At 39.9% G+C, this 25,972-nt stretch overlaps 1 protein-coding gene across 1 annotated transcript in view; it reads right to left on the minus strand.

The window, feature by feature from the left end:
- Nucleotides 1-8,367: 8,367 nt before the first annotated feature.
- The window catches only part of LOC128638439 (cytochrome P450 3A29-like), a 143,967-nt gene continuing 126,362 nt past the window's right edge, over nucleotides 8,368-25,972 (minus strand). The window contains exons 12-13 of the mRNA XM_053690390.1: nucleotides 12,418-12,580; nucleotides 8,368-8,677 (exon numbers count right to left, since the gene is read on the minus strand). Coding sequence (XP_053546365.1) covers nucleotides 8,588-8,677; nucleotides 12,418-12,580 — 253 coding nt within the window. The 3' untranslated portion in view covers nucleotides 8,368-8,587. The remainder of the gene's footprint in view (nucleotides 8,678-12,417; nucleotides 12,581-25,972) is intronic.

Here is a 25,972-nt window from a genome sequence, read left to right on the forward strand (position 1 = left end):
ACAACACAACAAATTCACCTTTAACATTTCTAAGCATTTTTAACAAGTTAATAATTCTCATAAGATGGTTATTTAATCAGACCACAACTCTCTGCATTAATCACATATAACTCCAATTATAGATGGGTAGTATTAGATTATGTTTTCTGGTTATTCTGATACCGAATATGTTATATTATTAACATTGTATTATATTAAGGCAATTTAATACTGCTAATTATTAGCTTAAAATGTATTACAATTTTATCAGTATCCTGGCATTTCTATATCTAATATGTTTTCACATAATATAGTATGCTATATGTCTCCCACAATTCTTGCATGCAGGAATTTTGCCCATGGTCCACCTGAAATAAAATAATAAGTGTCATTAATATTTTCTTTTCTTTTTTTTAGTCCACAAATATCTATTTATATTCTTTAAAAACATAGAGGCTAATGTATTCATGCTTTCAAAATATGCATGTATATATACAATACACACATACACACATACACACATATACACATATATATATATATATATATATATATATATATATATATATATATATATAGTTACATTTTAAAATGTGCCTTTTTGTTAAAGGCCATTTTTTTTTTAAACCCCCACTGCTTTTCTTCTAAATCAGTCCCCAGACTCTTCGTCTCCATACACTGTGTGGTGTCACCTATCTGACAATCTATCCTCTTAAATTACCTTTTATGACTCATCCTGTCTCAAACTGTAAGTTGATTAGAGCAAATGTTTTAGTGTCAGGGGGAAGTTTTAATTACAATTTGGTATAGGCTTCATGTTCACACTTTAGCTAGGAATGTCTCTTTTAAAGTAATCTTTAAGAGTTTCCTGTGTTAATTTTCAGCTCCTTGTGGTTATACAATTGCATAATTTAGCATATTGAGTGTGGGAGATCTCTTGGAAACAATCCTTTGTTCTACAAACAATACATTTGATAAGAGGGAGGGGGTTGTTTCTTTTTAGTGTCCATTTTCAGCTTTTAGAAGGTAAATGAATTATTTGATGTACACATCCGCAGACTTATAAAATAAAGACAAACATACTTGTATATATTATTTAATAATATTTAAAATACCTTGACATTACGCACCTTACACACCTGTTACACATCCTTACGCACTTTACACACCTGTTACACAGCTTTACGCACCTTACACACCTGTTACACATCCTTACGCACCTGTTACACATCCTTACGCACTTTACACACCTGTTACACAGCTTTACGCACCTTACACACCCTTACGCACCTGGTACACATCCTTATGCACCGTACACACCTGTTACACATCCTTATGCACCAGGTACACATCCTTACGCACGCTACACACTTGTTACACATCCTTACATACTTTTGGCACATTCTTACGCACTTGTGACACATCCTTATGCACCTGTTACACATCCTTACACACTTTACACACCTGTTAGACATCCTTATGCACCTTACACACATGTTATAAGCTGAGTGACGTGCGGTGAGATCATAGGCTAGTGAGGCATTGACTATGATACTCCCAAGAAACACATATTGGCAGTAAGGCTAATCCCAATGTACTACTCCCATGGGCGCCAAGCCGTATTTAGCGCACGACTATTGGCTAAGAGGTGAAAACGTCACCTCTTAGGAAAACATTTTTTTAGCCATGGGCTGCTGTAGCAGCTAAGAACGGCAATCGATTGAAACAAATAAAGGAGCTTTCTACATGAAGTATCTTATACTTCATGAATGAAAGTCCCCTTTATTTGTTTCAATAGTCAATCCTAGCGTTTGTAAAACTTTAAGGTTAAAAAAACTTATTACAACTGGTCACTGGCTGTTAAGGAGTGATAAGGATAACTCCCACAGCCCTATTGGTAGACATTGACACTTCTGAAATATTAAAGCATTTTTTTAATGCTGTCTGCCCTGCAGTATTAACCAGTTACAGACACACTCATACCTGGATACATACACACACTCAAACATACATTGTTATACATACACATAATAACAAAAACATGCCCACATGCTCATACATACAGACACTGTCATGCACACACAGGCAGACTCATAACTACATAGTATTACATATACACACACAAACATTCATTCATACACACATTTATAATTACACACATACCCACACATGCATATCCATACAAGGTAATGAAGGGAGCTATGTTTCATGAAAACAATTTTCCTAAAAATATATGTATACACTTTGGTGCAGACCGCTACAAATCAATGTTTAAAAACAAAACAAAAACTTAAGACAGATTTAAAGGAGAAGTGATCCTTTATTGAAAGACAGAGAAGTCAGCACTCAAAGAAAATAGGTTAGTAAACTAAATAGTTTTAATTGTATTTTATTGTATGTTTTGAATAAAAACTATTTAGTTTACTAACCTATTTTCTTTGAGTGCTGACTTCTCAGTCTTTCAATAAAGGATCACTTCTACTTTTAATCTGTCTCAAGTTTTTTTTAAAACATACATACATACACACACACACACAGTCACATACACATACATACAATCATACATACACTCACATACATATGGATGCACACACTGGGACAGATACAGAAGAGGATTCCCCTTTATTTACAAATGAAGAGTTAATGAGTGCAAGCAAAAAAAAAAAAAGCATTTAGTGTAAACTGAGCAGCTCTTAGACCAGGGGACTGATTTATAGCATGTCTCTGTATTTTACGGACTACACTTTTAGCAGAACAACAATAAAAAAAACAAAAACCTGCTTTTAAAAAAAATGAAGCAGAGCAAAGTCACTGATTTTGAAACAAATATGAGTGTGATCGCTTAACCTTCATTTGCTAAACGTTCTCACAGCTCCCATGCAGGATGTTTGAAGGGGCAGACTAACTATCACTGCACAATTGAGTGACGGCTCCAGATTTCTAACTGAAGGCAAAGCAATAAAAAAAATCACACACAGAAGCCAAAAACAAAACTGACCTCTTAAACTTGCCTGAAAGCCCAGCCCCTGCTGCATTCTAGATCTTCAGCATGCAAGTTGTGCAGGGCTGAAGTGAGAGAAGTGTGATTCCATTCTGTCAGCCAGCCACACTCCAATAACAGAAAGTATATTGGCACTAGGGCTAGGTTGACTAAACCGTGCTGCAAATATATGATTCAGCTGCATATGCACTTTCTCCCAGGCTTCCACTAACTTCCACATAGCAGACTGGTGTGTCAATGAGTGACTGTGCCACTGCTGCATCGCCGGTCCTCTTCATAAACGGTTGAGTTACCCCTTGCTTTCACAGTCACACAAGTCAGGTATTTTTTTTATAGTACACTGCTTAAGTTTACTGTGTGTTTACCCTACCGGTATGATGTGTGGAGTGTTCCCTGTAGGACGGTTCCTCAGGCAGGGGACAGGGCAGCAGTTGATGATGTCTAGCTGATGTCCTCCGGCTCCATCTCTGTCTCTTAAAGTTGAAAGCTACCGGGCTGTTAAGGAGTCAGACAACAGGAGTGGACGCACCACTATTCTGTTCCCGCCAGTGGTCCTCACTATGCACATGCGCTGGGAGTCAAACAACTCTGGTCACGTTCTCCTGGTGCTGTCAATCATCAGGAGAACCATACATGACCGGCGCTGATTGGTTCCTAGCAAAAAAAAAAGAGGCCTCATTAGAGATGCCTCTATAATACGTTTTTCAGCCTCGCTGCAGCTACAAATCACCACCTGGTGGCGCAGCAGAGCGGCTAGTGATAGAACTGTATGTATTATATTGTGCAATAGAGAAAAAGCTGACCCAGCTGCCTCTATTGCGCAATATTATAGAAGTGAAAAAATGGAAGCTTGTTTTTTTTTTTTAAATAAAATTTAATTTTTAATTTTAATATGCTCCAAAAGGCAGGTGCGGCAGTGCATCACCTGCCTCCTATGACTGCACATCATCTGTTACACATCCTTACGTGCCTGTTATACATCCTTTAGCACTTTACACACCTGTTACACATCCATACGCAACTGTTACACACCTGTTACACATCCTTACGTGCCTTACACACCTGTTACACATCTGTTACACATCCTTACACACCTGTTACACATCCTTACGGACTTTACACACCTAGTACACAACCTTTTGCACCTTATACACCTGTTACACATCTGTTACACATCCTTTACGCAGCTGTTACACATGCTTACACACTTTACACACTTGTTTTATATCCTTACGCACATGTTACACTTCCTTACGCACCTTACACACTTGTTACACATCCTTACACACTTGTTAAACATCCTTACACACCTGTTACACATCCTTATGCACTTTACACACCTGGTACACATCCTTACACACCTTATACACCTGTTACACATCCTTACACACCCGTTACACATACGCATTTTACACACCTAGTACACATCCTTACGCACCTTATACACCTGTTGCACATCCTTTACACACCTGTTACACATCCTTACGCACTTTACACACCTGGTACACATCCTTACGCACTTAACACACCTGGTACACATCCTTACGCACATTATACACCTGTTGCACATCTTTACGCAGCTGTTACACATGCTTACACACTTTACACACCTGTTACACATCTTTATGCACATGCTACACATCCTTACGTACTTGACACACTTGTTAAACAGCTTTATGCACCTTACATACCTGTTACACATCCGGTACACTTCCTTACGCACCTTACACACCTGTTAGACATCCTTACACACCTGTTACGCATTTTTTACATATCTTCACGCCTATGTTACACATCCTTACGCAATGTACACACCTTTTACACATCCTTATGCACTTTACACAACTTTTACACGTCCTTACACAACTGGTACTCATCCTTACACATCTTACACACCTGGTATTCATCCTTACGCATCTTACACACCTGGTTCACATCCTTACACATCTTACACACCTGGTACACATCCTTACACACCTTTTACACATCCTTACGCACCTGGTATACATCCTTACACACTTTATACACCTGGTACACATCCTTAAACACCGTATACACCTGTTATACATTTGTTACACATCCTTACGCAGCTGTTGCACATGCTTACACACTTTACACACCTGTTACACATCTTTACGCACATGTTACACATACTTACGCACTTGACACACTTGTTAAACATCTTTATGCACCTTACACACCTGTTACACATCCTTACACACCTGTTACACATCTTTACGCTTATGTTACACATCCTAACACACTTTACACACCTTTTACATATCCTTACACACGTTACACATCTTTATGCACATTACACACCTGTTACACATCCTTACACACCTGTTACATATCCTTATGCACCTTGCGCACACTATTACTCACCCTTAGATGCTTACACATACTTACACACTGTTACATGTCCTTTCACACAGTTGCACACCCATACACACTGTTATTAACCCATACACACTGGTTATTCCCCCATACACACTGTTATTCCCCCATACACACTGTTATTTCCCCATACACACTGTTATTCCCCCATACACACTGTTATTCCCCCATACACACGGTTACTTATCCTTATACACAGTCAAGGATGTAGAGCCTGTGTTTTTTGCTGGCACTATTGTGGTGCAATTTGTGCTAATAGTTAGGCTTGTAGTTAGCTTGGTGGCCCCTGTGTGTTGCGTTGATATGTATAACTAAGTTAACGTAAGCATATTGGTATAGAAATTTCACAATGAGCAGATCTTAAGGGGAGAAATAATTAAAGTGTGTATAAATAGATATAAACAAATCTCTAGTGATGATTACTTGTGTGTAGAGCTTATATTTAACCCCTTAACGACTGAGGACGTGCAGGGTACGTCCTCAGAAAAAAGGCAGTTAATGCCTGAGAACGTACCCTGCACGTCCTCAGTGTGGAAAGCAGCTGGAAGCGATCCTGCTCGCTTGCAGCTGCTTTCCGGTTATTGCAGTGATGCCTCGATATGGAGGCATCCTGCAATAACCTTTTTAAGTCATCCGGTGCAGAGAGAGCCACTCTGTGGCCCTCTCTGCACCGGAGATCGGTGGCTACCTGCGTTGGTGGGTGGGAGCCGGACCGGGAGGCGGGTGGCGGCCATCGATGGCCATGTGGATGTGAAGGGGGGCGGGATCGTGGGCGGGGGTGGCTGGGGGCGCGCACGGGCGCGCGCGCGTGCACGGGAGGGTGGGGGCGGGCGCGCGCACGGGGAGGGAGCGGGTGGGAACCGCTACACTGCAGAAAATGGGGAAATAAAAAATATATCAAAAAATAAAATTTTAAACAATCAGCAAGGTGGTGGGGGTTTGTCTGTGGGGGGTGGGGGGGGGGGGAAGCTACACTACAGAAAAAAACAAAAAAAACAAAAAAAAAGCACTTTTTATTGTAAACTGGGTACTGGCAGACAGCTGCCAGTACCCAAGATGGCCCCCAATAAGGCAGAGGGGAGGGTTAGAGAGCGGTTTTGGGGGGGATCAGGGAGGTTGGGGGCTAAGGGGGGGATCCTACACAGTAGCATATGTAAATATGCTAAAAAAAATTTCATTTTTTTTTAAAAACCCTTTTATTTTAGTACTGGCAGACTTTCTGCCAGTACTTAAGATGGCGGGGACAATTGTGGGGTGGGGGAGGGAAGGGAGCTGTTTGGGAGGGATCAGGGGGTGGGATGTGTCAGATGGGAGGCTGATCTCTACACTAAAGCTAAAATTAACCCTGCAAGCTCACTACAAACTCCCTAATTAACCCTTTCACTGCTAGCCATAATACACGTGTGAGGCGCAACAGGATTTAGTGGCCTTCTAATTACCAGAAAGCAACGCCAAAGTCATATATGTCTGCTATTTCTGAACAAAGGGGATCCCAGACAAGCATTTACAACCATTTGTGCCATAATTGCACAAGCTGTTTGTAAATGATTTCAGTGAGAAACCTAAAATTGTGAAAAATTTTACGTTTTTTTTAATTTGATCGCATTTGGCGGTGAAATGGTGGCATGAAATATACCAAAATGTGCCTAGATCAATACTTGGGGTTGTCTACTACACTACACTAAAGCTAAAATTAACCCTACAAGCTCCCTAAAAGCTCCCTAATTAACCCCTTAACTGCTGGGCATGATACACTTGTGGTGCGCAGTGGCATTTAGCGGCCTTCTAATTACCAAAAAGCAACGCCAAAGCCATATATGTGTGCTATTTCTGAACAAAGGGGATCCCAGAGAAGAATTTACAACCATTTATGCCATAATTGCACAAGCTGTTTGTAAATGATTTCAGTGAGAAACCTAAAGTTTGTGAAAAAATTTGTGAAAAAGTGAACAATTTTTTGTATTTGATCGCATTTGGCGGTGAAATGGTGGTATGAAATATACCAAAATTGGCCTAGATGAATACTTTGGGATGTCTACTAAAAAAAAAATATATACATGTCAAGGGATATTCAGGGATTCCTGAAAGATATCAGTGTTCTAATGTAACTAGCGCTAATTTTGGAAAAAAATGGTTTGGAAATAGCAAAGTGCTACTTGTATTTATGGCCCTATAACTTGCAAAAAAAGCAAAGAACATGTAAACATTGGGTATTTCTAAACTCAGGACAAAATTTAGAAACTATTTAGCATGGGTGTTTTTTGGTGGTTTTAGATATGTAACAGATTTTGGGGGTCAAAGTTAGAAAAAGTGTGTTTTTTTCCATTTTTCCTCATATTTTATCATTTTTTTAATAGTAAATTATAAGATATGATGAAAATAATGGTATCTTTAGAAAGTCCATTTAATGGCGAGAAAAACGGTATATAATATGTGTGGGTACAGTAAATGAGTAAGAAGAAAATTACAGCTAAACACAAACACCGCAAAAATGTAAAAATAGCCTTGGTCCCAAACGGACAGAAAATGGAAAAGTGCTCTGGTCACTAAGGGGTTAAATCAATTTCACCTGTGATTACAGTGGACTACACATTTCATTTTCTAATGCACACAATTTCTGAAACTTCAGGACTTTATTGATATTCCAGTGTTAAACTATTTGCCCCTTGGGTACAGTTGTTTTAATAAGATCCCTACAACTGATTCTCTGTAAAGCTCCTTCTAAACACACACCAAAACCCAAATCTATCCAGCTTCTTATGTAGAATAAATCACCACTTTTATAATTTTATCAGATATATTTTTGTACTACCTTTTGTGGGTTTTTTTTCAACTGAACATTAACAAAACTGGTCACATGTGCATTGTTCCATGTCACACAGTAAGTGAGGAGAGTACCGCAGGCAGAGCTCATAGACACCATTATATTTAAATTCCTCTATATACCCACAAAGAGACCACTTTAAACATATTCATTGGACATTAGCAAGTTAGCTGGGCACATTTTATTGTCACATATTGTACATCGGTATTTAGCTGCATAGCTTTGTTAGAGTTCCTTTGTTCTGTGAGGTCTCTTGTGCACTTCACAACAGTCTCAGCCTTTCCTATAACATGCACAGAGCATCACAATGTAAATGTGAGACAACTCAATGACCCTGGTAAGAAGACTAAGTTCACTTGTCGTTGCTCATTGTGCTTCTTCCACATCTATTTCTGCGTTGGAGCTTTCGGGACCAGTTTTAATATGATGGGCTGCTTGGACTTCAAGGGTCCTTGCGTGTCAAGCTCCATAGGTACCTGGGTAATAATTAATTGACATTTTTAGAAGAAATGTGCTGTAAGTAAACTCCATAAATATTTAATTAGTAGTAACATCAGCTGGTCTAGTGATAGAACTCCTTACTTACATCTACTTACTAACATCAGCTGGTCTAGTGACAAAATTCTCATTACTTACATCTACTCACTAACATCAGCTGGTCTAGTATTAAAACTCTCATTACTTACATCTACTCACTAACATCAGCTGGTCTAGTAATAAAACTCTCATTACTTACATCTACCCACTAACATCAGCTGGTCTAGTATTAAAACTCTCATTACTTACATCTACTCAATAACATCAGCTGGTCTAGTAATAAAACTCTCATTGCTTACATCTACTCGCTGGCATCAGCTGGTCTAGTGATAAAACTCTCATTGCTTACATCTATTCACTAACATCAGCTGGTCTAGTGATAAAACTCTCATTGCTTACATCTACTCGCTGGCATCAGCTGGTCTAGTGATAAAACTCTCATTGCTTACATCTACTCGCTGGCATCAGGTGGTCTAGTGATAAAACTCTCATTGCTTTCATCTACTCGCTGGCATCAGCTGGTCTAGTGACAGAACTTTCATAACTTACATCTACTCGCTGGCATCAGCTGGTCTAGTGATAACTCTAATTACTTACATCTACTCGCTAGCATCAGCTGGTCTAGTGACAAAACTCTCATTAATGACATCTACTCACTAACATCATCTGGTCTAGTGATAAAACTAATTACTTACATCTACTCACTAACATCTGCTGGTCTAGTGATAACATTTTCATTACTTACATCTACTCGCTGGCATCAGCTGGTCTAGTGATAAAACTCTCATTACTTACATCTACTCGCTGGCATCAGCTGGTCTAGTGATAAAACTCTCATTGCTTACATTTACTCGCTAACATCAGCTGGTCTAGTGATAAAACTCTCATTACTTACATCTACCCACTAACATCAGCTGGTCTAATATTAAAACTCTCATTACTTACATCTACTCAATAACATCAGCTGGTCTAGTAATAAAACTCTCATTGCTTACATCTACTCGCTGGCATCAGCTGGTCTAGTGATAAAACTCTCATTGCTTACATCTATTCACTAACATCAGCTGGTCTAGTGATAAAACTCTCATTGCTTACATCTACTCACTAACATCAGCTGGTCTAGTGATAAAACTCTCATTGCTTACATCTAGTCACCAACATCAGCTGGTCTAGTGATAAAACTCTCATTACTTACATCTACTCGCTGGCATCAGCTGGTCTAGTGATAAAACTCTCATTGCTTACATCTACTCGCTGGCATCAGGTGGTCTAGTGATAAAACTCTCATTGCTTTCATCTACTCGCTGGCATCAGCTGGTCTAGTGACAGAACTTTCATAACTTACATCTACTCGCTGGCATCAGCTGGTCTAGTGATAACTCTAATTACTTACATCTACTCGCTAGCATCAGCTGGTCTAGTGACAAAACTCTCATTAATGACATCTACTCACTAACATCATCTGGTCTAGTGATAAAACTAATTACTTACATCTACTCACTAACATCTGCTGGTCTAGTGATAACATTTTCATTACTTACATCTACTCGCTGGCATCAGCTGGTCTAGTGATAAAACTCTCATTACTTACATCTACTCGCTGGCATCAGCTGGTCAAGTGATAAAACTCTCATTGCTTACATTTACTCGCTAACATCAGCTGGTCTAGTGATAAAACTCTCATTACTTACATCTACTCACTAACATCTGCTGGTCTAGTGATAAAACTATCATTACTTACATCTACTCGCTGGCATCAGCTGGTCTAGTGATAAAACTCTCATTGCTTACATCTACTCGCTGGCATCAGCTGGTCTAGTAATAAAACTCTCATTGCTTACATCTACTCACTAACATCAGCTGGTCTAGTGATAAAACTCTCATTGCTTACATCTACTCACTAACATCAGCTGGTCTAGTGATTAAACTCTCATTGCTTACATCTACTCCCTGGCATCAGCTGGTCTAGTAATAAAACTCTCATTGCTTACATCTAGTCACTAACATTAGCTGGTCTAGTGATAAAACTCTCATTGCTTACATCTACTCGCTGAAATCAGCTGGTCTAGTGATAAAACTCATTACTTACATCTACTCATTAACATCAGCTGGTCTAGTAATACAACTCTCATTGCTTACATCTACTCTCTAACATCAGCTGGTCTAGTAATAAAACTCTCATTACTTACATCTACTCACTAACATCAGCTGGTCTAGTGATAAAACTCTCATTACTTACATCTACTCACTAACATCAGCTGGTTTAGTGATAAAACTCTCATTGCTTACATCTACTCTCTAACATCATCTGGTCTAGTGACAGAACTTTCATTACTTACATCTACTCTCTAACATCATCTGGTCTAGTGATAAAACTCTCATTGCTTACATCTACTCACTAACATCTGCTGGTCTAGTGACAGAACTTTCATTACTAACATATACTTACTGGCATTATTTGGTCTAGTGATAAAACTCATTACTTACATCTACTCGCTGGCATCAGCTGGTCTAGTGATAAAACTCTCATTAGTTACATCTACTCACTAACATCAGCTGGTCTAGTGATAAAACTCTCATTACTTACATCTACTCACTAACATCAGCTGGTCTAGTGATAAAACTCTCATTACTTACATCTACTCGCTAACATCAGCTGGTCTAGTGATTAAATTCATTACTTACATCTACTCACTAACATAATCTCTAGTGATAAAACTCTCATTACTTACATCTACTCACTAACATAATCTCTAGTGATAAAACTCTCATTACTTACATCTACTCACTAACATAATCTCTAGTGATAAAACTCTCATTACTTACATCTACTCACTAACATCAGCTGGTCTAGTGATAAAACTCATTACTTACATCTACTCACTAACATCAGCTGGTCTAGTGATAGAACTTTCATTACTTACATCTACTCGCTGGCATCATGTGGTCTAGTGATAAAACTCATTACTTACATCTACTCACTAACATCAGCTGGTCTAGTGATAGAACTTTCATTACTTACATCTACTCGCTGGCATCATGTGGTCTAGTGATAAAACTCATTACTTACATCTACTCACTAACATCATCTCTAGTGATAAAACTGTTAATCCTGTCCTGAATAAAGCACATTTTACTTGCAGAGGCATCTCCCTTGCTACCAATAAAACACAGGCAAGTGAGGACTAGCAGGAAGCATTAGTGTCAGTTTAAATTTACACTTTTTTGGGGGGCAAAAAGACAGACGTGTAAATGCTGTTGTGTAACAAGGAGAGTCTGGGTTTTTACATTTTGATCATTGATGAATCTTTAGTAGAAAAAGTAATTTTACTACTTATAAATGAATTCCTAAAAAGATGAGTGATAGTGCGACTAATTAGCAATTAACTAAAAGCTGTGTGTCTACTCAGTTCAGCTATGTCTCTGTGCCATGTTCTCTGTTTTGCACAGATACTATAAAGCTTTAGCTCTTATAATGACAGAAAAGGAATATTTTTCAGACTGTTCTCAGCAGCTTTCGGTGCTGATTTTTGTGATAGTCCTTGGTGGCTTCTCGTAAATGTCTTTGTAGAATTGCAAGAATCCCCTAAAATATCTACTTGTTTGAATGGTGACTGTGCACAACATATAAGCTGTTCTACCACCTGTAGTTTAGTCCCTCTGGATTCAAATATCTCACCGGAGTTTCTTCACAAGTCTGGAAGGTGAAGTTCTGCAGCAGCAAAGTGATGGCCACCTTTATGTTAATTAAAGCAAATCTCATTGCGATGCAGTTCCTGGGCCCAGCTCCAAAGGGCAGAAATGTGTACGGATCATAAGTGTCTTTGTTCTCTGTACTGAACCTGAAAGGGAAGGAAGGAGACGCCATTAGCACAAGGCGTCTTACACTGAGCGCAAGGTTGTTACACACACTGTAGCGCTACCTTTACTGCAGGTTCATGTGCTGCTGTGTTGCTGTAATGAATACAAATATAGATATACACACATATAAATATATATACTGTATATACAGTATATACACATACACACACACACACATATTGCGGGTAAAGTCAGATATTGGGTAATCCTAGGATTACCCGGGTAAAATGGACTTTACCCAAGCGGCTGTGGGTAAAGCCCGATGTATGATCATAAATCCCCCCAGAGTGCGGAGTCAGCACATCAAACACATAGCATGCACTGTAATTCACACAGCTTCACTATCTTTTTTGCCTCTGCCTGGGTGGTTCAAGGTTCATTCACCAAGGTTCACTTGGGGTAAATGCCAGAGGATCGACAGGGTGCCTTCCTTGAACACCCCAGACAGCGGCAAAAATAATAATAGTGTAGATGGGAGAATTACAGTACATCAGGCTTTACCCACAGCTGCTTGAGTAATGTCTGTTTTACCCAGTTAATCCTAGGACTTGAGCTGACACTCTAGGTCGAGATTACATATACGGCACAGGCTTCAGCACAAGCGCTGAAACCCGCGCCGCCTGTAATTTCACCTCCCACATCGGGCTATTACATATACAGCGCCGTCAGGTTATAAAGTGCTGTCGGATAAACTAGCAATGTCCAGAAATCAGCGTAAATACAAATTCTGGAGTCGCTAGTGACTTACAGCACTTTAAAAACTGCCAGCGCCTAAGAAAAATAAAAAAATATATAAAATCACCCGTAAAAGTCTAACCAGCCTCCAAAAAATAAGCCAGACATGTAAAACCCCTATATCTGCCATCAAACCAACATCGAAACTAATAAAAGTATTAACCCCTAAACCGACAACCCCCCCACAACGCAATATGCCTAATTAAACTATTAACCCCTATATCCGTCATCAAACCCACACCGCAAGTAATAATTAAATTATTAACCCCTATATCCGCCATCAGACTTACACCGCAAGTAATAATTAAATTATTAACCCCTATATCCACTATCAAACCCTCACCGTAAGTAATAACTAAAGTATTAACCCCTAAACCGCCAAAGCCCACAAAGCAAACAACCTTTTAAAGTATTAACCCCTAAACCGCCAAAGCCCACAACGCAAATAAATAATTAAATTACTAAGCCCCCTAACCTTACACCCCCTAAATGAACCCAAATTACCAAGTTACTATTAAAATAAAAAAACCTAACATTACTTTAAAAAAATAAAAATAAATAAGTATAAATTAAAGGGACAGTCTAGTCAAAATTAAAATTCTGGTGTAGACTGTCCATTTAATTTATACTTAGTTTTTTTTATTTTTAAAGTATTGTTAGTTTTTTTATATTTTAATAGTATTTTGTAATTTAGGTAACTTGGGTTCATTTAGGGGGTGTTAGGTTAGGGGGCTTAGTAATTTAATTATTTGCATTGTGGGTTTGGCAGTTAAAGGGTTAATACTTTAATAGGTAGTTTGCGATGTTGGGGTTGACAGATTAGTGGTTAATACTTTAGTTATTATTTGCGGTGTGGGTTTGATGGCAGATATAGGGGTTAATACACTTTATTAATTATTGCGGTGGGGGATTGCGGTTGACAGGTAGATAGATATTGCGCATGCGTTAGGTGTTAGTTTATTTTTGCAGGCAGATTTACGGTGCTCCATAATCGGTGCAAGGCTTGCTGCGGCTGCCTTTGTGTGGCGAGGTGAAAATGGAGTAAGATTTCTCAATTTTCGCCACGTAAGTCCTTGCACTGAATATTGGATACAGATTTGCGACGCGGTCCCATGTTAACTTATGGGAGTAAAAATTGCGGGCAACAGTTGAAATATATGTGCCGCATTTATATGTGGTGCTGTATATTGGATACCAAAACTGCACAAGAACCGGCGTCACCGGCTGTATCATTGTGTTAAGGTGAGTTAGATGAATGTTTCTACAGATTATACTTTATCATACTTATGCCCTAATTTTCCAAACATCATCAGGCCAACAAGAAATTGCTTGTTTAGGTTTGCCAGGCTCGCAGTCAGTCGGTCTGTTGATATATTCTAAAAAAGTGTCTGAAACTCATTGTGCTGACGAGTGGTGATGTGTCTCCCTTTGGATATAATGGGGATCGGATCTTCAGCAAAAGTCCAACAACATCGCTACTAAGCTGCGATGTAGCCGCAGGGGGTGGGGGCTGTCTTTAAAGGGACCCATAACACCTGTCTGGTAAAACTTCTTTTAACTAACTTATTAGCAAATAATACCCCAAGAAAGCATGGATGTCTATGTGGTTTGTTTATCTTACCCCAATCAGTCCAAATAAACTAATTTCAATCACAATGTTGATCCTGTGCTAGATGCTGCCATGTATGCCACCATATTGTAACGCGCGTTGTACACAGCAGTCACGTGACGTGCAGGCATATTCTGTTATGTATGTGTTACAGTACCAACAGGACACCAAGGGTTAATACCAGATGGAAGATGCCCTAAATGTGAGATCAGCAACTCACAACCCAGCTCATTCCCCCCTCAAACATGAGACCAGGCTCCACATTGAAGGTTAAAACAGAATGCACTTTATTGAAGGCTATATGCCCAGTATTTATGCAGGTCTGACCCCAGATGGGGGGTTGAAAGAATATTGTACATTAGATAGAGGGAAAACGCCCTTTGACATGATACAATAGAATTAAATTAATTAAGCAGATAAACAATTTAATCTTTCTTATCACTTGGGCGTCTGCTCTCTGGATGTGATTAAACAATGTGAATGTTTATCACTAAACTTAATTACAGTACACAATAGCTGAGGCTAGCAACCTTGTCTTTAGAAAATAGCTTCTAAATAGCTGAACAAAATTAACTCTTTCAGTACTGACAGAAGGGTCTGTCACATAGCTCCCCCCTTGTGGAACACTCCGGCAGACCCGGCTTGACCCTTTGGCGGGTCAACCTGGGGATGACCGGACTAGGAGGTGGTAGGCATGTCAGTTTGCTGGGACAATCCATCTGTATTCCCGTTATGAGAGAGAATTCCTGCCCGTATAAATAAGGGTTCAACTTCTTCAGTGCCCAGACTAGGGCTAAACAGTCCTTCAAAATCTCATCTGCTTCTTTACGTGGTTTTTGTACCTGCTCTTTATAGGTATCCACAATCCTTTCATACTGACATAGGGTGCCCTTGAGTTGCTGCACCTCACTATGAGCCAGCGTCAGCTTCTCCTCCAGTGTCGCTAAGTTTGTTGTTAATGTTTCATGTTCCACTCTCAAGCTGGTGTTTTCTACAGGCTGTCTAGCAGAGATTCACGTTCTAAACGCGCTTTTTCCTCTGCGCTCCTCTTCTCCCCTGCTAGCACTGTTACGTGATTGTTTATCGTGACCATTTCATCCTCTACTTGACTCTTCTCCTTCATCAGCGCATTGTAACGGGACTTCCACGTATCAATAGCGGATAGAGATTTACTGAGCTCAGCATCCTGGGGCTTAGCAGCAGGTGGGTCAGTCTCTGCTGCACGGATCTGGGCACGGGTAGTCACAGGGTTAACATCGGTGGGACCCATGGGAGCGTAGGCAGAAACAAGGGGTGCCAAGTTATTTCCAAGGAGAACATCAGCAGGTAAGTCCTTCATGACCCCCACATTCACAGGTCTAGCGCCCCCTCCCCAATCCAAATGTACCTGGGCAACAGGTAGGCGGAACACAGTGCCCCCTGCTACCCTCACAGCCACAGTGTCTCCAGTGTGCTGTTTCTCAGACACCAAGTTCTTTTGAAGCAAGGTCATGGTAGCACCAGTATCCCGTAGACCACTGACCTCCTTCCCATTCACTTTAACCAGTTGCCGGTTATTCCGGTGGGCAGCTTGCACGGGGTCTGCTTCATGTAGGATGCCCCTGCATTCTTGCTCCTCTACGTAGTGGGCCGCAGGCTGAGGGTTACGTGGGATTCCGCCGGCGGGTCTTCTCCAGGACTGTGCTTGGTTCGCTGCGTTTAGGGGACACTCTGTTCTTTTGTGCCCTAGTTGCTTACATCCAAAGCACCGAATAGGTTGTGAGTAGCCCCGCGAATTGAACCGGGCTCTCTGAGGGTAGTTTGTGGCCGGAGGCCGTGTGGTATAGCGGTGCGCCGGGGGTTGGTAACTGGCAGCTGCTGGGGTGACTGGGGGTCTGTACTCCACTCTAGCAGGGGGCTTAGTGGTAGCAGTGTCCAGTTTGTGGGCATCCGTATACTCCTCTGCTATCCAGTAAGATGCTGTGCGGTGCACCTTACATGCCCACTCAACGTAGGAATCACCAGCTAATTTAACAGTGTCTCTGAACCGCCTCCGGTATGCCTCCGCATACCTGTAGAGCAGAGCCTCTTTTACAGTATTATAATCCCCGACTTCCTCATCTGGAATGGCCCGAAAAGCCTCACTGGCCCGGCCGGATAATTTTCCGGATAATATCGTGACCCAGTCCTCTGCGGGTACCTTGTGTAGTGCACATTGCCTCTCAAAATCCGCAAGGTACCCATCAATCTCTCCTTCTGTTTCCAGGAAGTTTTTAAAAGCTGCAAAATTTACTTTTCCAATTGACACTGGGGTTGCTGTGACTTGGGCTGCTGCAGCGCCGCTTTGGCAAAGTAGGTTGGCCTCCACAGCTGCTATGACCCGGTCGATAATTTCCGCAGATGGGTTGGGGCCATAATGTGCCAGTCTTATTTTGACAGCCCGGTCAAAGCTTGCTTCTTCAGGGGCTCTGTCTGATATGCTGAGCCCATTGGTTCCTATGGTCCCTGGTACTCTTTCCATCTTTGTCAGTATTGTAATAATCCCCCTCCTCCTGAGGTTACTGGCTTGTGTAGTTGCTCTTCTGGGCGATGAGGTTTATCCCGTTGCTTGCCACCAATTGTTACGGTACCAACAGGACACCAAGGGTTAATACCAGATGGAAGATGCCCTGAATGTGAGATCAGCAACTCACAACCCAGCTCATTCCCCCCTCAAACATGAGACCAGGCTCCACATTGAAGGTTAAAACAGAATGCACTTTATTGAAGGCTATATGCCCAGTATTTATGCAGGTCTGACCCCAGATGGGGGGTTGAAAGAAAATTGTACATTAGATAGAGGGAAAACGCCCTTTGACATGATACAATAGAATTAAATTAATTAAGCAGATAAACAATTTAATCTTTCTTATCACTTGGGCGTCTGCTCTCTGGATGTGATTAAACAATGTGAATGTTTATCACTAAACTTAATTACAGTACACAATAGATGAGGCTAGCAACCTTGTCTTTAGAAAATAGCTTCTTAAAGCTGAACAAAGTTAACTCTTTCAGTACTGACAGAAGGGTCTGTCACAGTATGCTTAGAGGAAGTACATCTCCGGTGCAGAAGCACTCTCTTACTGTGATGCACAGTGTGCCCTGCAGTGTCTACTCTGTTACTTATGTCAAAAGTTTTATTGTGCAAAACGGATCACACTTTAAACAAATCTGATAAATATAAATATAATACTTTCTGTGGCTAGTTTACACTATCAAACATAATATGTATAATCTCCATACTTCTCTCGCCGTCCCTCCCCGGAGCTTGCTATTTACAATTATACCAGTGCCTGGAACCATGCATTCATACACACTCAGTAGTTTTTAAAAACGGTGGTGTACAGTATTGTTTTATTATTATTTATTCTACAATGCTAGTTATAATTTTTCATCTGGATAATTTTCTCTTTCAGTATATTTTTAAAAACATTTAAATTATTTTGTGTCCGTTTAAATCCAGCCAAGCACAGTTTTTGATAAGTATAAGTTTGTTGCACTTACTGCTCCCTGTTCGCTCTCAGATTCTCTTGTTTTTGTGTTGATCTCTGCACTGTGCATGCTACGGGGGAAGGGGAAAGGATATCACTGCTGATGTGTGAACTGCTGTGACGGGGAGATCTAAGTCCGTGCATAGCTGTTTGTTTTAGAACGGTTAGGCTCTACCTCTGCCTGCTTTATAACACTTGTGGCAGCTGCCTGAAAATAAATCACTGCAGTGGCAGCAAGCAGCCCTGACTGTTAAAAAAACACATTGAGTACGGCAATGTTGCTGTGCAATTACATAAATACTAGATTAAAAATAATTCAGATTAAATAATACATTAAAAAAACGTTTCTTTTAAAAAGTATTTTACTTCAGATGAGATTTATTTTTTTTTGCATTGAGGGAGCAATTGGAAATTGCATGGGAACATTATGGACATACAAAATACATACGCCTAGATTTAGAGTTCTGCGACCAAAGGGGTGCGTTAGCTACGCGTGCTTTTTTTTGGCTGCACCTTTAAAATAACTCTGGTATTGAGAGTCCACAGAATGGCTGCGTTAGGCTCCAAAAAAGGAGCGTAGAGCATATTTACCGCCACTGCAACTCTCGATACCAGAGTTGCTTACGGACGCGGCCAGCTTCAAAAACGTGCTCGTGCACGATTCCCCCATAGAAAACAATGGGGCTGTTTGAGATGAAAAAAAACCTAACGCCTGCAAAAAAGCCGCGTTCAGCTCCTAACGCAGCCCCATTGTTTGCTATGGGGAAACACTTCCTACGTCTGCACCTAACACTCTAACATGTACCCCGAGTCTAAACACCCCTAACCTTACACTTATTAACCCCTAATATGCCCCCGCTATCGCTGACCCCTGCATATTATTATTAACCCCTAATCTGCCGCTCCGTAAACCGCCGCTACTTACAGTATCCCTATGTACCCCTAATCTGCTGCCCCTAACACCGCCGACCCCTATATTATATTTATTAACCCCTAATCTGCCCCCCACAACGTCGCCTACACCTGCCTACACTTATTAACCCCTAATCTGCCGACCGGACCGCACCGCTATTATAATAACGTTATTAACCCCTAATCCGCCTCACTAACCCTATAATAAATAGTATTAACCCCTAATCTGCCCTCCCTAACATCGCCGACACCTAACTTCAAACATTAACCCCTAATCTGCCGACTAGAGCTCACCGCTATTCTAATAAATGTATTAACCCCTAAAGCTAAGTCTAACCCTAACACTAACACCCCCCTAAATTAAATATAATTTACATCTATGAAATTAATTAACTCTTATTAAATAAATTATTCCTATTTAAAACTAAATACTTACCTGTAAAATAAACCCTAATATAGCTACAATATAAATTATAATGATATTATAGCTATTTTAGGATTAATATTTATTTTACAGGCAACTTTGTATTTATTTTAACCAGGCACAATAGCTATTAAATAGTTAAGAACTATTTAATAGCTAAAATAGTTAAAATAATTACAAATTTACCTGTAAAATAAATCCTAACCTAAGTTACAATTAAACCTAACACTACACTATCAATAAATAAATTAAATACAATTCCTGATCGGAACAGCCAATAGAATGCCAGCTCAATCTGATTGGCTGATTGGATCAGCCAATCGGATTGAACTTGATTCTTATTGGCTGATTCCATCAGCCAATCAGAATATTCCTACCTTAATTCCGATTGGCTGATAGAATCCTATCAGCCAATCGGAATTCGAGGGACGCCATCTTGGATGACGTCATTTAAAGGAACCGTCATTCATCGTTCAGTCGTTGGCCAGGATGGATAGTCCACGTTGGAGGTCTTCAGGATGCTGCCACTCCGCTCCGGATGGATGCCGCTTGGATGAAGACTTCAATCGGATGGAAGACCTCTTCTGCCCCGCTTGGATGAAGACTTCTACCGGATGGAGGACCTCTTCTTGCTCCGCTTGGATGAAGAATTTGGCTCGGCTGTGTGAAGACGACTCAAGGTAGGGAGATCTTCAGGGGCTTAGTGTTAGGTTTATTTAAGGGGGGTTTGGGTTAGATTAGGGGTATGTGGGTGGTGGGTTGTAATGTTGGGGGGGGTATTGTATGTTTTTTTTACAGGAAAAAGAGCTGAACTTCTTGGGGCATGCCCCGCAAAGGGCCCTGTTCAGGGCTGGTAAGGTAAAAGAGCTTTGAACTTTAGTAATTTAGAATAGGGTAGGGCATTTTTTATTTTGGGGGCTTTGTTATTTTATTAGGGGGCTTAGAGTAGGTGTAATTAGTTTAAAATTGTTGTAATATTTTTCTAATGTTTGTAAATATTTTTTTATTTTTTGTAACTTAGTTCTTTTTTATTTTTTGTACTTTAGCTAGTTTATTTCATTGTATTTATTTGTAGGAATTGTATTTAATTTATTTATTGATAGTGTAGTGTTAGGTTTAATTGTAGATAATTATAGGTATTTTATTTAATTAATTTATTGATAGTGTAGTGTTAGGTTTAATTGTAACTTAGGTTAGGATTTATTTTACAGGTAAATTTGTAATTATTTTAACTAGGTAGCTATTAAATAGTTCTTAACTATTTAATAGCTATTGTACCTGGTTAAAATAAATACAAAGTTACCTGTAAAATAAATATTAATCCTAAAATAGCTATAATATAAATATAATTTATATTGTAGCTATATTAGGATTTATTTTACAGGTAAGTATTTAGCTTTAAATAGGAATAATTTATTTAATAAGAGTTAATTTATTTCGTTAGATTAAAATTATATTTAATTTAGGGGGGTGTTAGTGTTAGGGTTAGACTTAGCTTTAGGGGTTAATACATTTATTAGAATAGCGGTGAGCTCCAGTCGGCAGATTAGGGGTTAATAATTGAAGTCAGGTGTCGGCGATGTTAGGGAGGGCAGATTAGGGGTTAATACTATTTATTATAGGGTTAGTGAGGTGGATTAGGGGTTAATAACTTTATTATAATAGCGGTGCGGTCCGCTCGGCAGATTAGGGGTTAATAAGTGTAGGCAGGTGGAGGGGACGTTGAGGGGGGCAGATTAGGGGTTTATAAATATAATATAGGGGTCGGCGGTGTTAGGGGCAGCAGATTAGGGGTACATAGCTATAATGTAGGTGGCGGCTCTTTGCGGTCGGAAGATTAGGGGTTAATTATTGTAGGTAGCTGGCTGCGACGTTGTGGAGGGCAGGTTAGGGGTTAATAAATATAATATAGGGGTCGGCGGTGTTAGGGGCAGCAGATTAGGGGTACATAAGTATAACGTAGGTGGCGGTCGGCAGATTAGGGGTTAAAAAAATTTAATCGAGTGGCGGCGATGTGGGGGGACCTCGGTTTAGGGGTACATAGGTATTTTATGGGTGTTAGTGTACTTTAGAGCACAGTAGTTAAGAGCTTTATGAACCGGCGTTAGCCCAGAAAGCTCTTAACTCCTGGCTTTTTTCTGCGGCTGGAGTTTTGTCGTTAGATTTCTAACGCTCACTTCAGCCACGACTCTAAATACCGGAGTTAGAAAGATCCCATTGAAAAGATAGGATACGCAATTGACGTAAGGGGATCTGCGGTATGGAAAAGTCGCGACTGAAAAGTGAGCGTTAGACCCTTTTTTGAATGACTCCAAATACCGGCGGTAGCCTAAAACCAGCGTTAGGAGCCTCTAACGCTGGTTTTCACGGCTACCGCTAAACTCCAAATCTAGGCCATAGTAAGTTGCACATGTAAAGTAAAATTTCTTTTGTTTATGTACAATGCTTTATTTTGTAAATTCCATGTTACAAAGCTAATTATGGCACAGATAGGCACTTAGGCAGACCTGATTCTTGCTTTTTTCCTATTATTAGTTTATGAGCTTATAGTATCATGTATCTACACTTGCCCTTTTATTTACAATACTATGTTCAAAACTGATGCATTTCCACAGAGTATAACTTTCTCAACACACTGCAGCACATGCTCTGCATCACAGTGAGTATTTTCTCTAAGCAAACATACATAACAGAATAATATGCTGTGCGCATCATGTGACTGCTGTTTGTACAATATGGCGGCACACATAGCAGCCCCAATCGCTGGATTAACATTGTAATTTAAATCACTCTATTTGAACTGTTTGCGGTAAGCTGAACAGCCAGAATAGAAATTTATGCTTAGTTGTTTTAAATTATTTAGTAGAAATTAGTTTTAAGGAATTTTTTTTTTTTTTTTTTTTAAAGATTTTTTATTAAGGAATAAATGTGTACATCACAGGAAAAGAAAACCAAGAGGTCGACAACAGAAGTGACAAATTGTAACAATGCCTGCTAGTTATACATGAAGTAGTAAATACTATGAGATGTGCATACATTTTTCAATATTTCCATTCTTTACTAATGCTATCATATCATTTGATTAACAGGTATATGTTTAGGTAAAAGTTGTCTAGGCCGACCCTTCAGTTTACCATTAAGTATAATAAGATAGTTAGAGGAAGGAAAGAAGGAAAGTTTATAGAAAGGTATAGAGGGGATAAGGAACGAGGGGAAGGAAAGGGGGACAGGGCAGTTATGTTTAATAATCCAGCTCCATTGTCTGATTTAGCGTGAAGTCCAGCTCTACCATCATATTCGGACTCCACTCCATAAATCTAGAATTCCTTGGTGGAATTGTATATTGTTTGTGGTGAGGTAGTGTAGGCGTTCTAACTGTAGTATTTCTGTAGTCTGAGTGTGCCATTCTCGTATTGTCGGTGGAGCGCTAGTTTTCCATTTTTTTGGTATGAGTTTCTTGGCACTGTTTATCATGATAAGAAATATACTTTTGTGTAATTTGTTTTGAAATTTCGGAGTCTGAAGAAACAACAGGTAGTGAAAATTGGGTGCAATGTCTGAGCCTAATACCGATGATATAGATCTAAAGACTGATCTCCAATATTCCGTTATACAAGGACACTTCTACCATATGTGTTGTATTGTACCCTCCTGTCCACATGCTCTCCAGCACCGGTCGCTGATCCGGGAATTAGTTTTGTGCATTCTATAGGGTGTCAGATACCACCTACTAATGAACTTTATGTGCATCTCTTGTATTGTGGCCGAGGCCGAGGCAGTGGCCGCTATTCTAAATGATTTAGTCCACATTGTATTATCCCCTGCAATGTCCAATTCTGTATTCCAAGTTCTTACATAATTCGGTAATGTGTTGTCACTCGGGAGCAGTAAGATTTTATATATTAATGAAATAGTGTGTCTAGGTGGGTTGTCTTGTGTACATAGTTTTTCAAATGTGGTGAGCTCTCTTTGCATGTTTGACTTTTGTCTATGTGTAGATATATAGTGAATCAATTGTGCTCGAGCCAGCCAAGAAGGAAATGTTTTCGCGTCCCACTGTTGTAATTTGTCTAGTGGAGCTATTGTTCCATTCTCTATTGCAAAGTATAATGTGCCTTCTCTAAGTCTGTATGAGGGCTTGTGTGTTGTGATAGGGTTACCCAATGGAAGATCTGCGTTTTCTCTTATTGGCAACATCGGCCCAGTTTTAAGGAATTTTAACAGGTGTTATGGTTTCCTTTAAAGCATGTTTACACAAAAAAGACTGCATTTGCAAAAATAAAACATGTTTCTTTCCTATGACATGGAGAGTCCACAGGGTCATTCCAATTACTAGTGGGATATTCAACTCCTGACCAGCAGGAGGAGGCAAAAAGCACCCCAGAAAAGCTGTTAAGTGTAACTGCCTTACCCATAACCTCCAGTCATTCTCTTTGCCTCTGTCAATGGAGGTTGTGTGAAGTTGGTGTCTGAAGAGTTAATCCTTTTATGGGTACTTTTTCCCTGCAAACAAGGATTGGGGTCTAGCTGTGTCCATGTCACTCTCTTGAGTAAGAGTAGTGGTGGTTTTTAGCAGTTAAAAGGCGGCAAGGAAGTGTTTGCTTTACTTTTAACACTTTGCTACCCCTTTGTGGAAAGCCAGAGTTGGTTACTCTGTTCTTTCTTTTCCTACAGGTCCATGACAGGGAGTGTAGTGTCTGCTACACCTTGAGGATCAGTATTTATTATGCAGTTGGATCTAAGGTAAGTGCCTTTGCCTTCTAGGTACAGAAGTACAGCAGCACTTATGAGGTTAACCCTCCTTCCAGATCCCTTTTTGTCTTCTATGACACATAATAATTCTTGTTTATTAATTGGTTTCATATGGGGACCATGTTTTTGGCACATGATATATTAAATCAGTTTATTTCATATTTATGATGTATGAGATTTAAGGGACAGAATTCTCTCATTTGGCTGGGATGTGATATTTTATCGTAAGGGACAATCTTTATTAATTACAATAAGAAAATGTCTGAGGCTTTGGGATGTTTAGGGCTTAGTAGGATACTTGTGCCAGCTCTAGGTCTTGGAAACGGTAATGCCGTTTTTAGCCATATTTTAAACAACCCCCTTTTTTTCTTTGCAGAGAAATGTTGCGCAGTTTATTTAAGTCCCGGTCATGTGACACCCGCACTTCTGGTTTAGCGGAGCAGTGTCGTTGTGACCTCATACTAGTGGGGTATTACCTTTGGCGGTAGGAACCTCAGGAAATCTGAGGTACTTTTTTGTCTAAAAGGGTTTTTTTTCCTCATATGTTCAAAAATAAAAAAAGTATATTTTTATTTCTAATTTTATTTTCCTTTGATTGCATTTAGTTGTGAGAATTGTTTCTTCTTAGCTATGGACTTAAAACAGGATCAGTCCATCTCCATGGATAAATGTTTGCTTTGTTTAGAGTCCAAAATTGTTTTGCCTATGCAATTTTGTTCCTCTTTATTGTCTAAGACTTTAAAATTTAAAGAGAAATGACTCCCTTTTGAGCCTACTGTCTCTCAGGATAATGTTGTGTGTGACATGCCTAAGCTTTTCCCTCAAACTTCCCAAGCCTTAGTTCTTTCTCATACTGTGCCTTCTGTGTCCTCTCATCCTCTGGGGGGGATTTTGCCGCTCAGGAATAATTCTGCAGTAACAGCGGCTTTGTCAGCTTTAACTTCATTGGGTAAGTGTAAGAGAGGATCTAAACATTTGCCTGTTACTAAGGCTTCTGATTCTAGGACTGCATTAGCCACTCTTGCTCAGATGTCTGAGGAGAATACTTCAGTAGCTTCTGAAGGTGAGATCTCAGACTCTGACACTTTAACAGAAAAATCTATCTTCAGAATCTGAAGAGGTTAATTTTAGATTTAAGCTTGAACACCTCCGGTTACTATTAAAGGAGGTTCTACCTACCGTCTTCTAAATTGGATAGAGTTTATGATTCCCCATCTTCTGACAAGGTTTTTCCTGTCCCAAGGAAGATGTCTGAAATTATTGCTCAGGAATGGGATAAGACAGGTGTTCCTTTTTCCCCTTCCCCTGTTTTTAAGAAGATGTTCCCTTTGCTGACTCTATTCGTGACTCATGGAGCACTGTTCCTAAAGTAGAAGGAGCTATTTCTACTCTTGCTAAGATAACTACCATTCCTATAGAGGATAGTTGCTCT

This window comes from Bombina bombina, chromosome 8 (assembly GCF_027579735.1).
Source record: "Bombina bombina isolate aBomBom1 chromosome 8, aBomBom1.pri, whole genome shotgun sequence".
NCBI classification, from domain to species: Eukaryota; Metazoa; Chordata; class Amphibia; order Anura; family Bombinatoridae; genus Bombina; species Bombina bombina.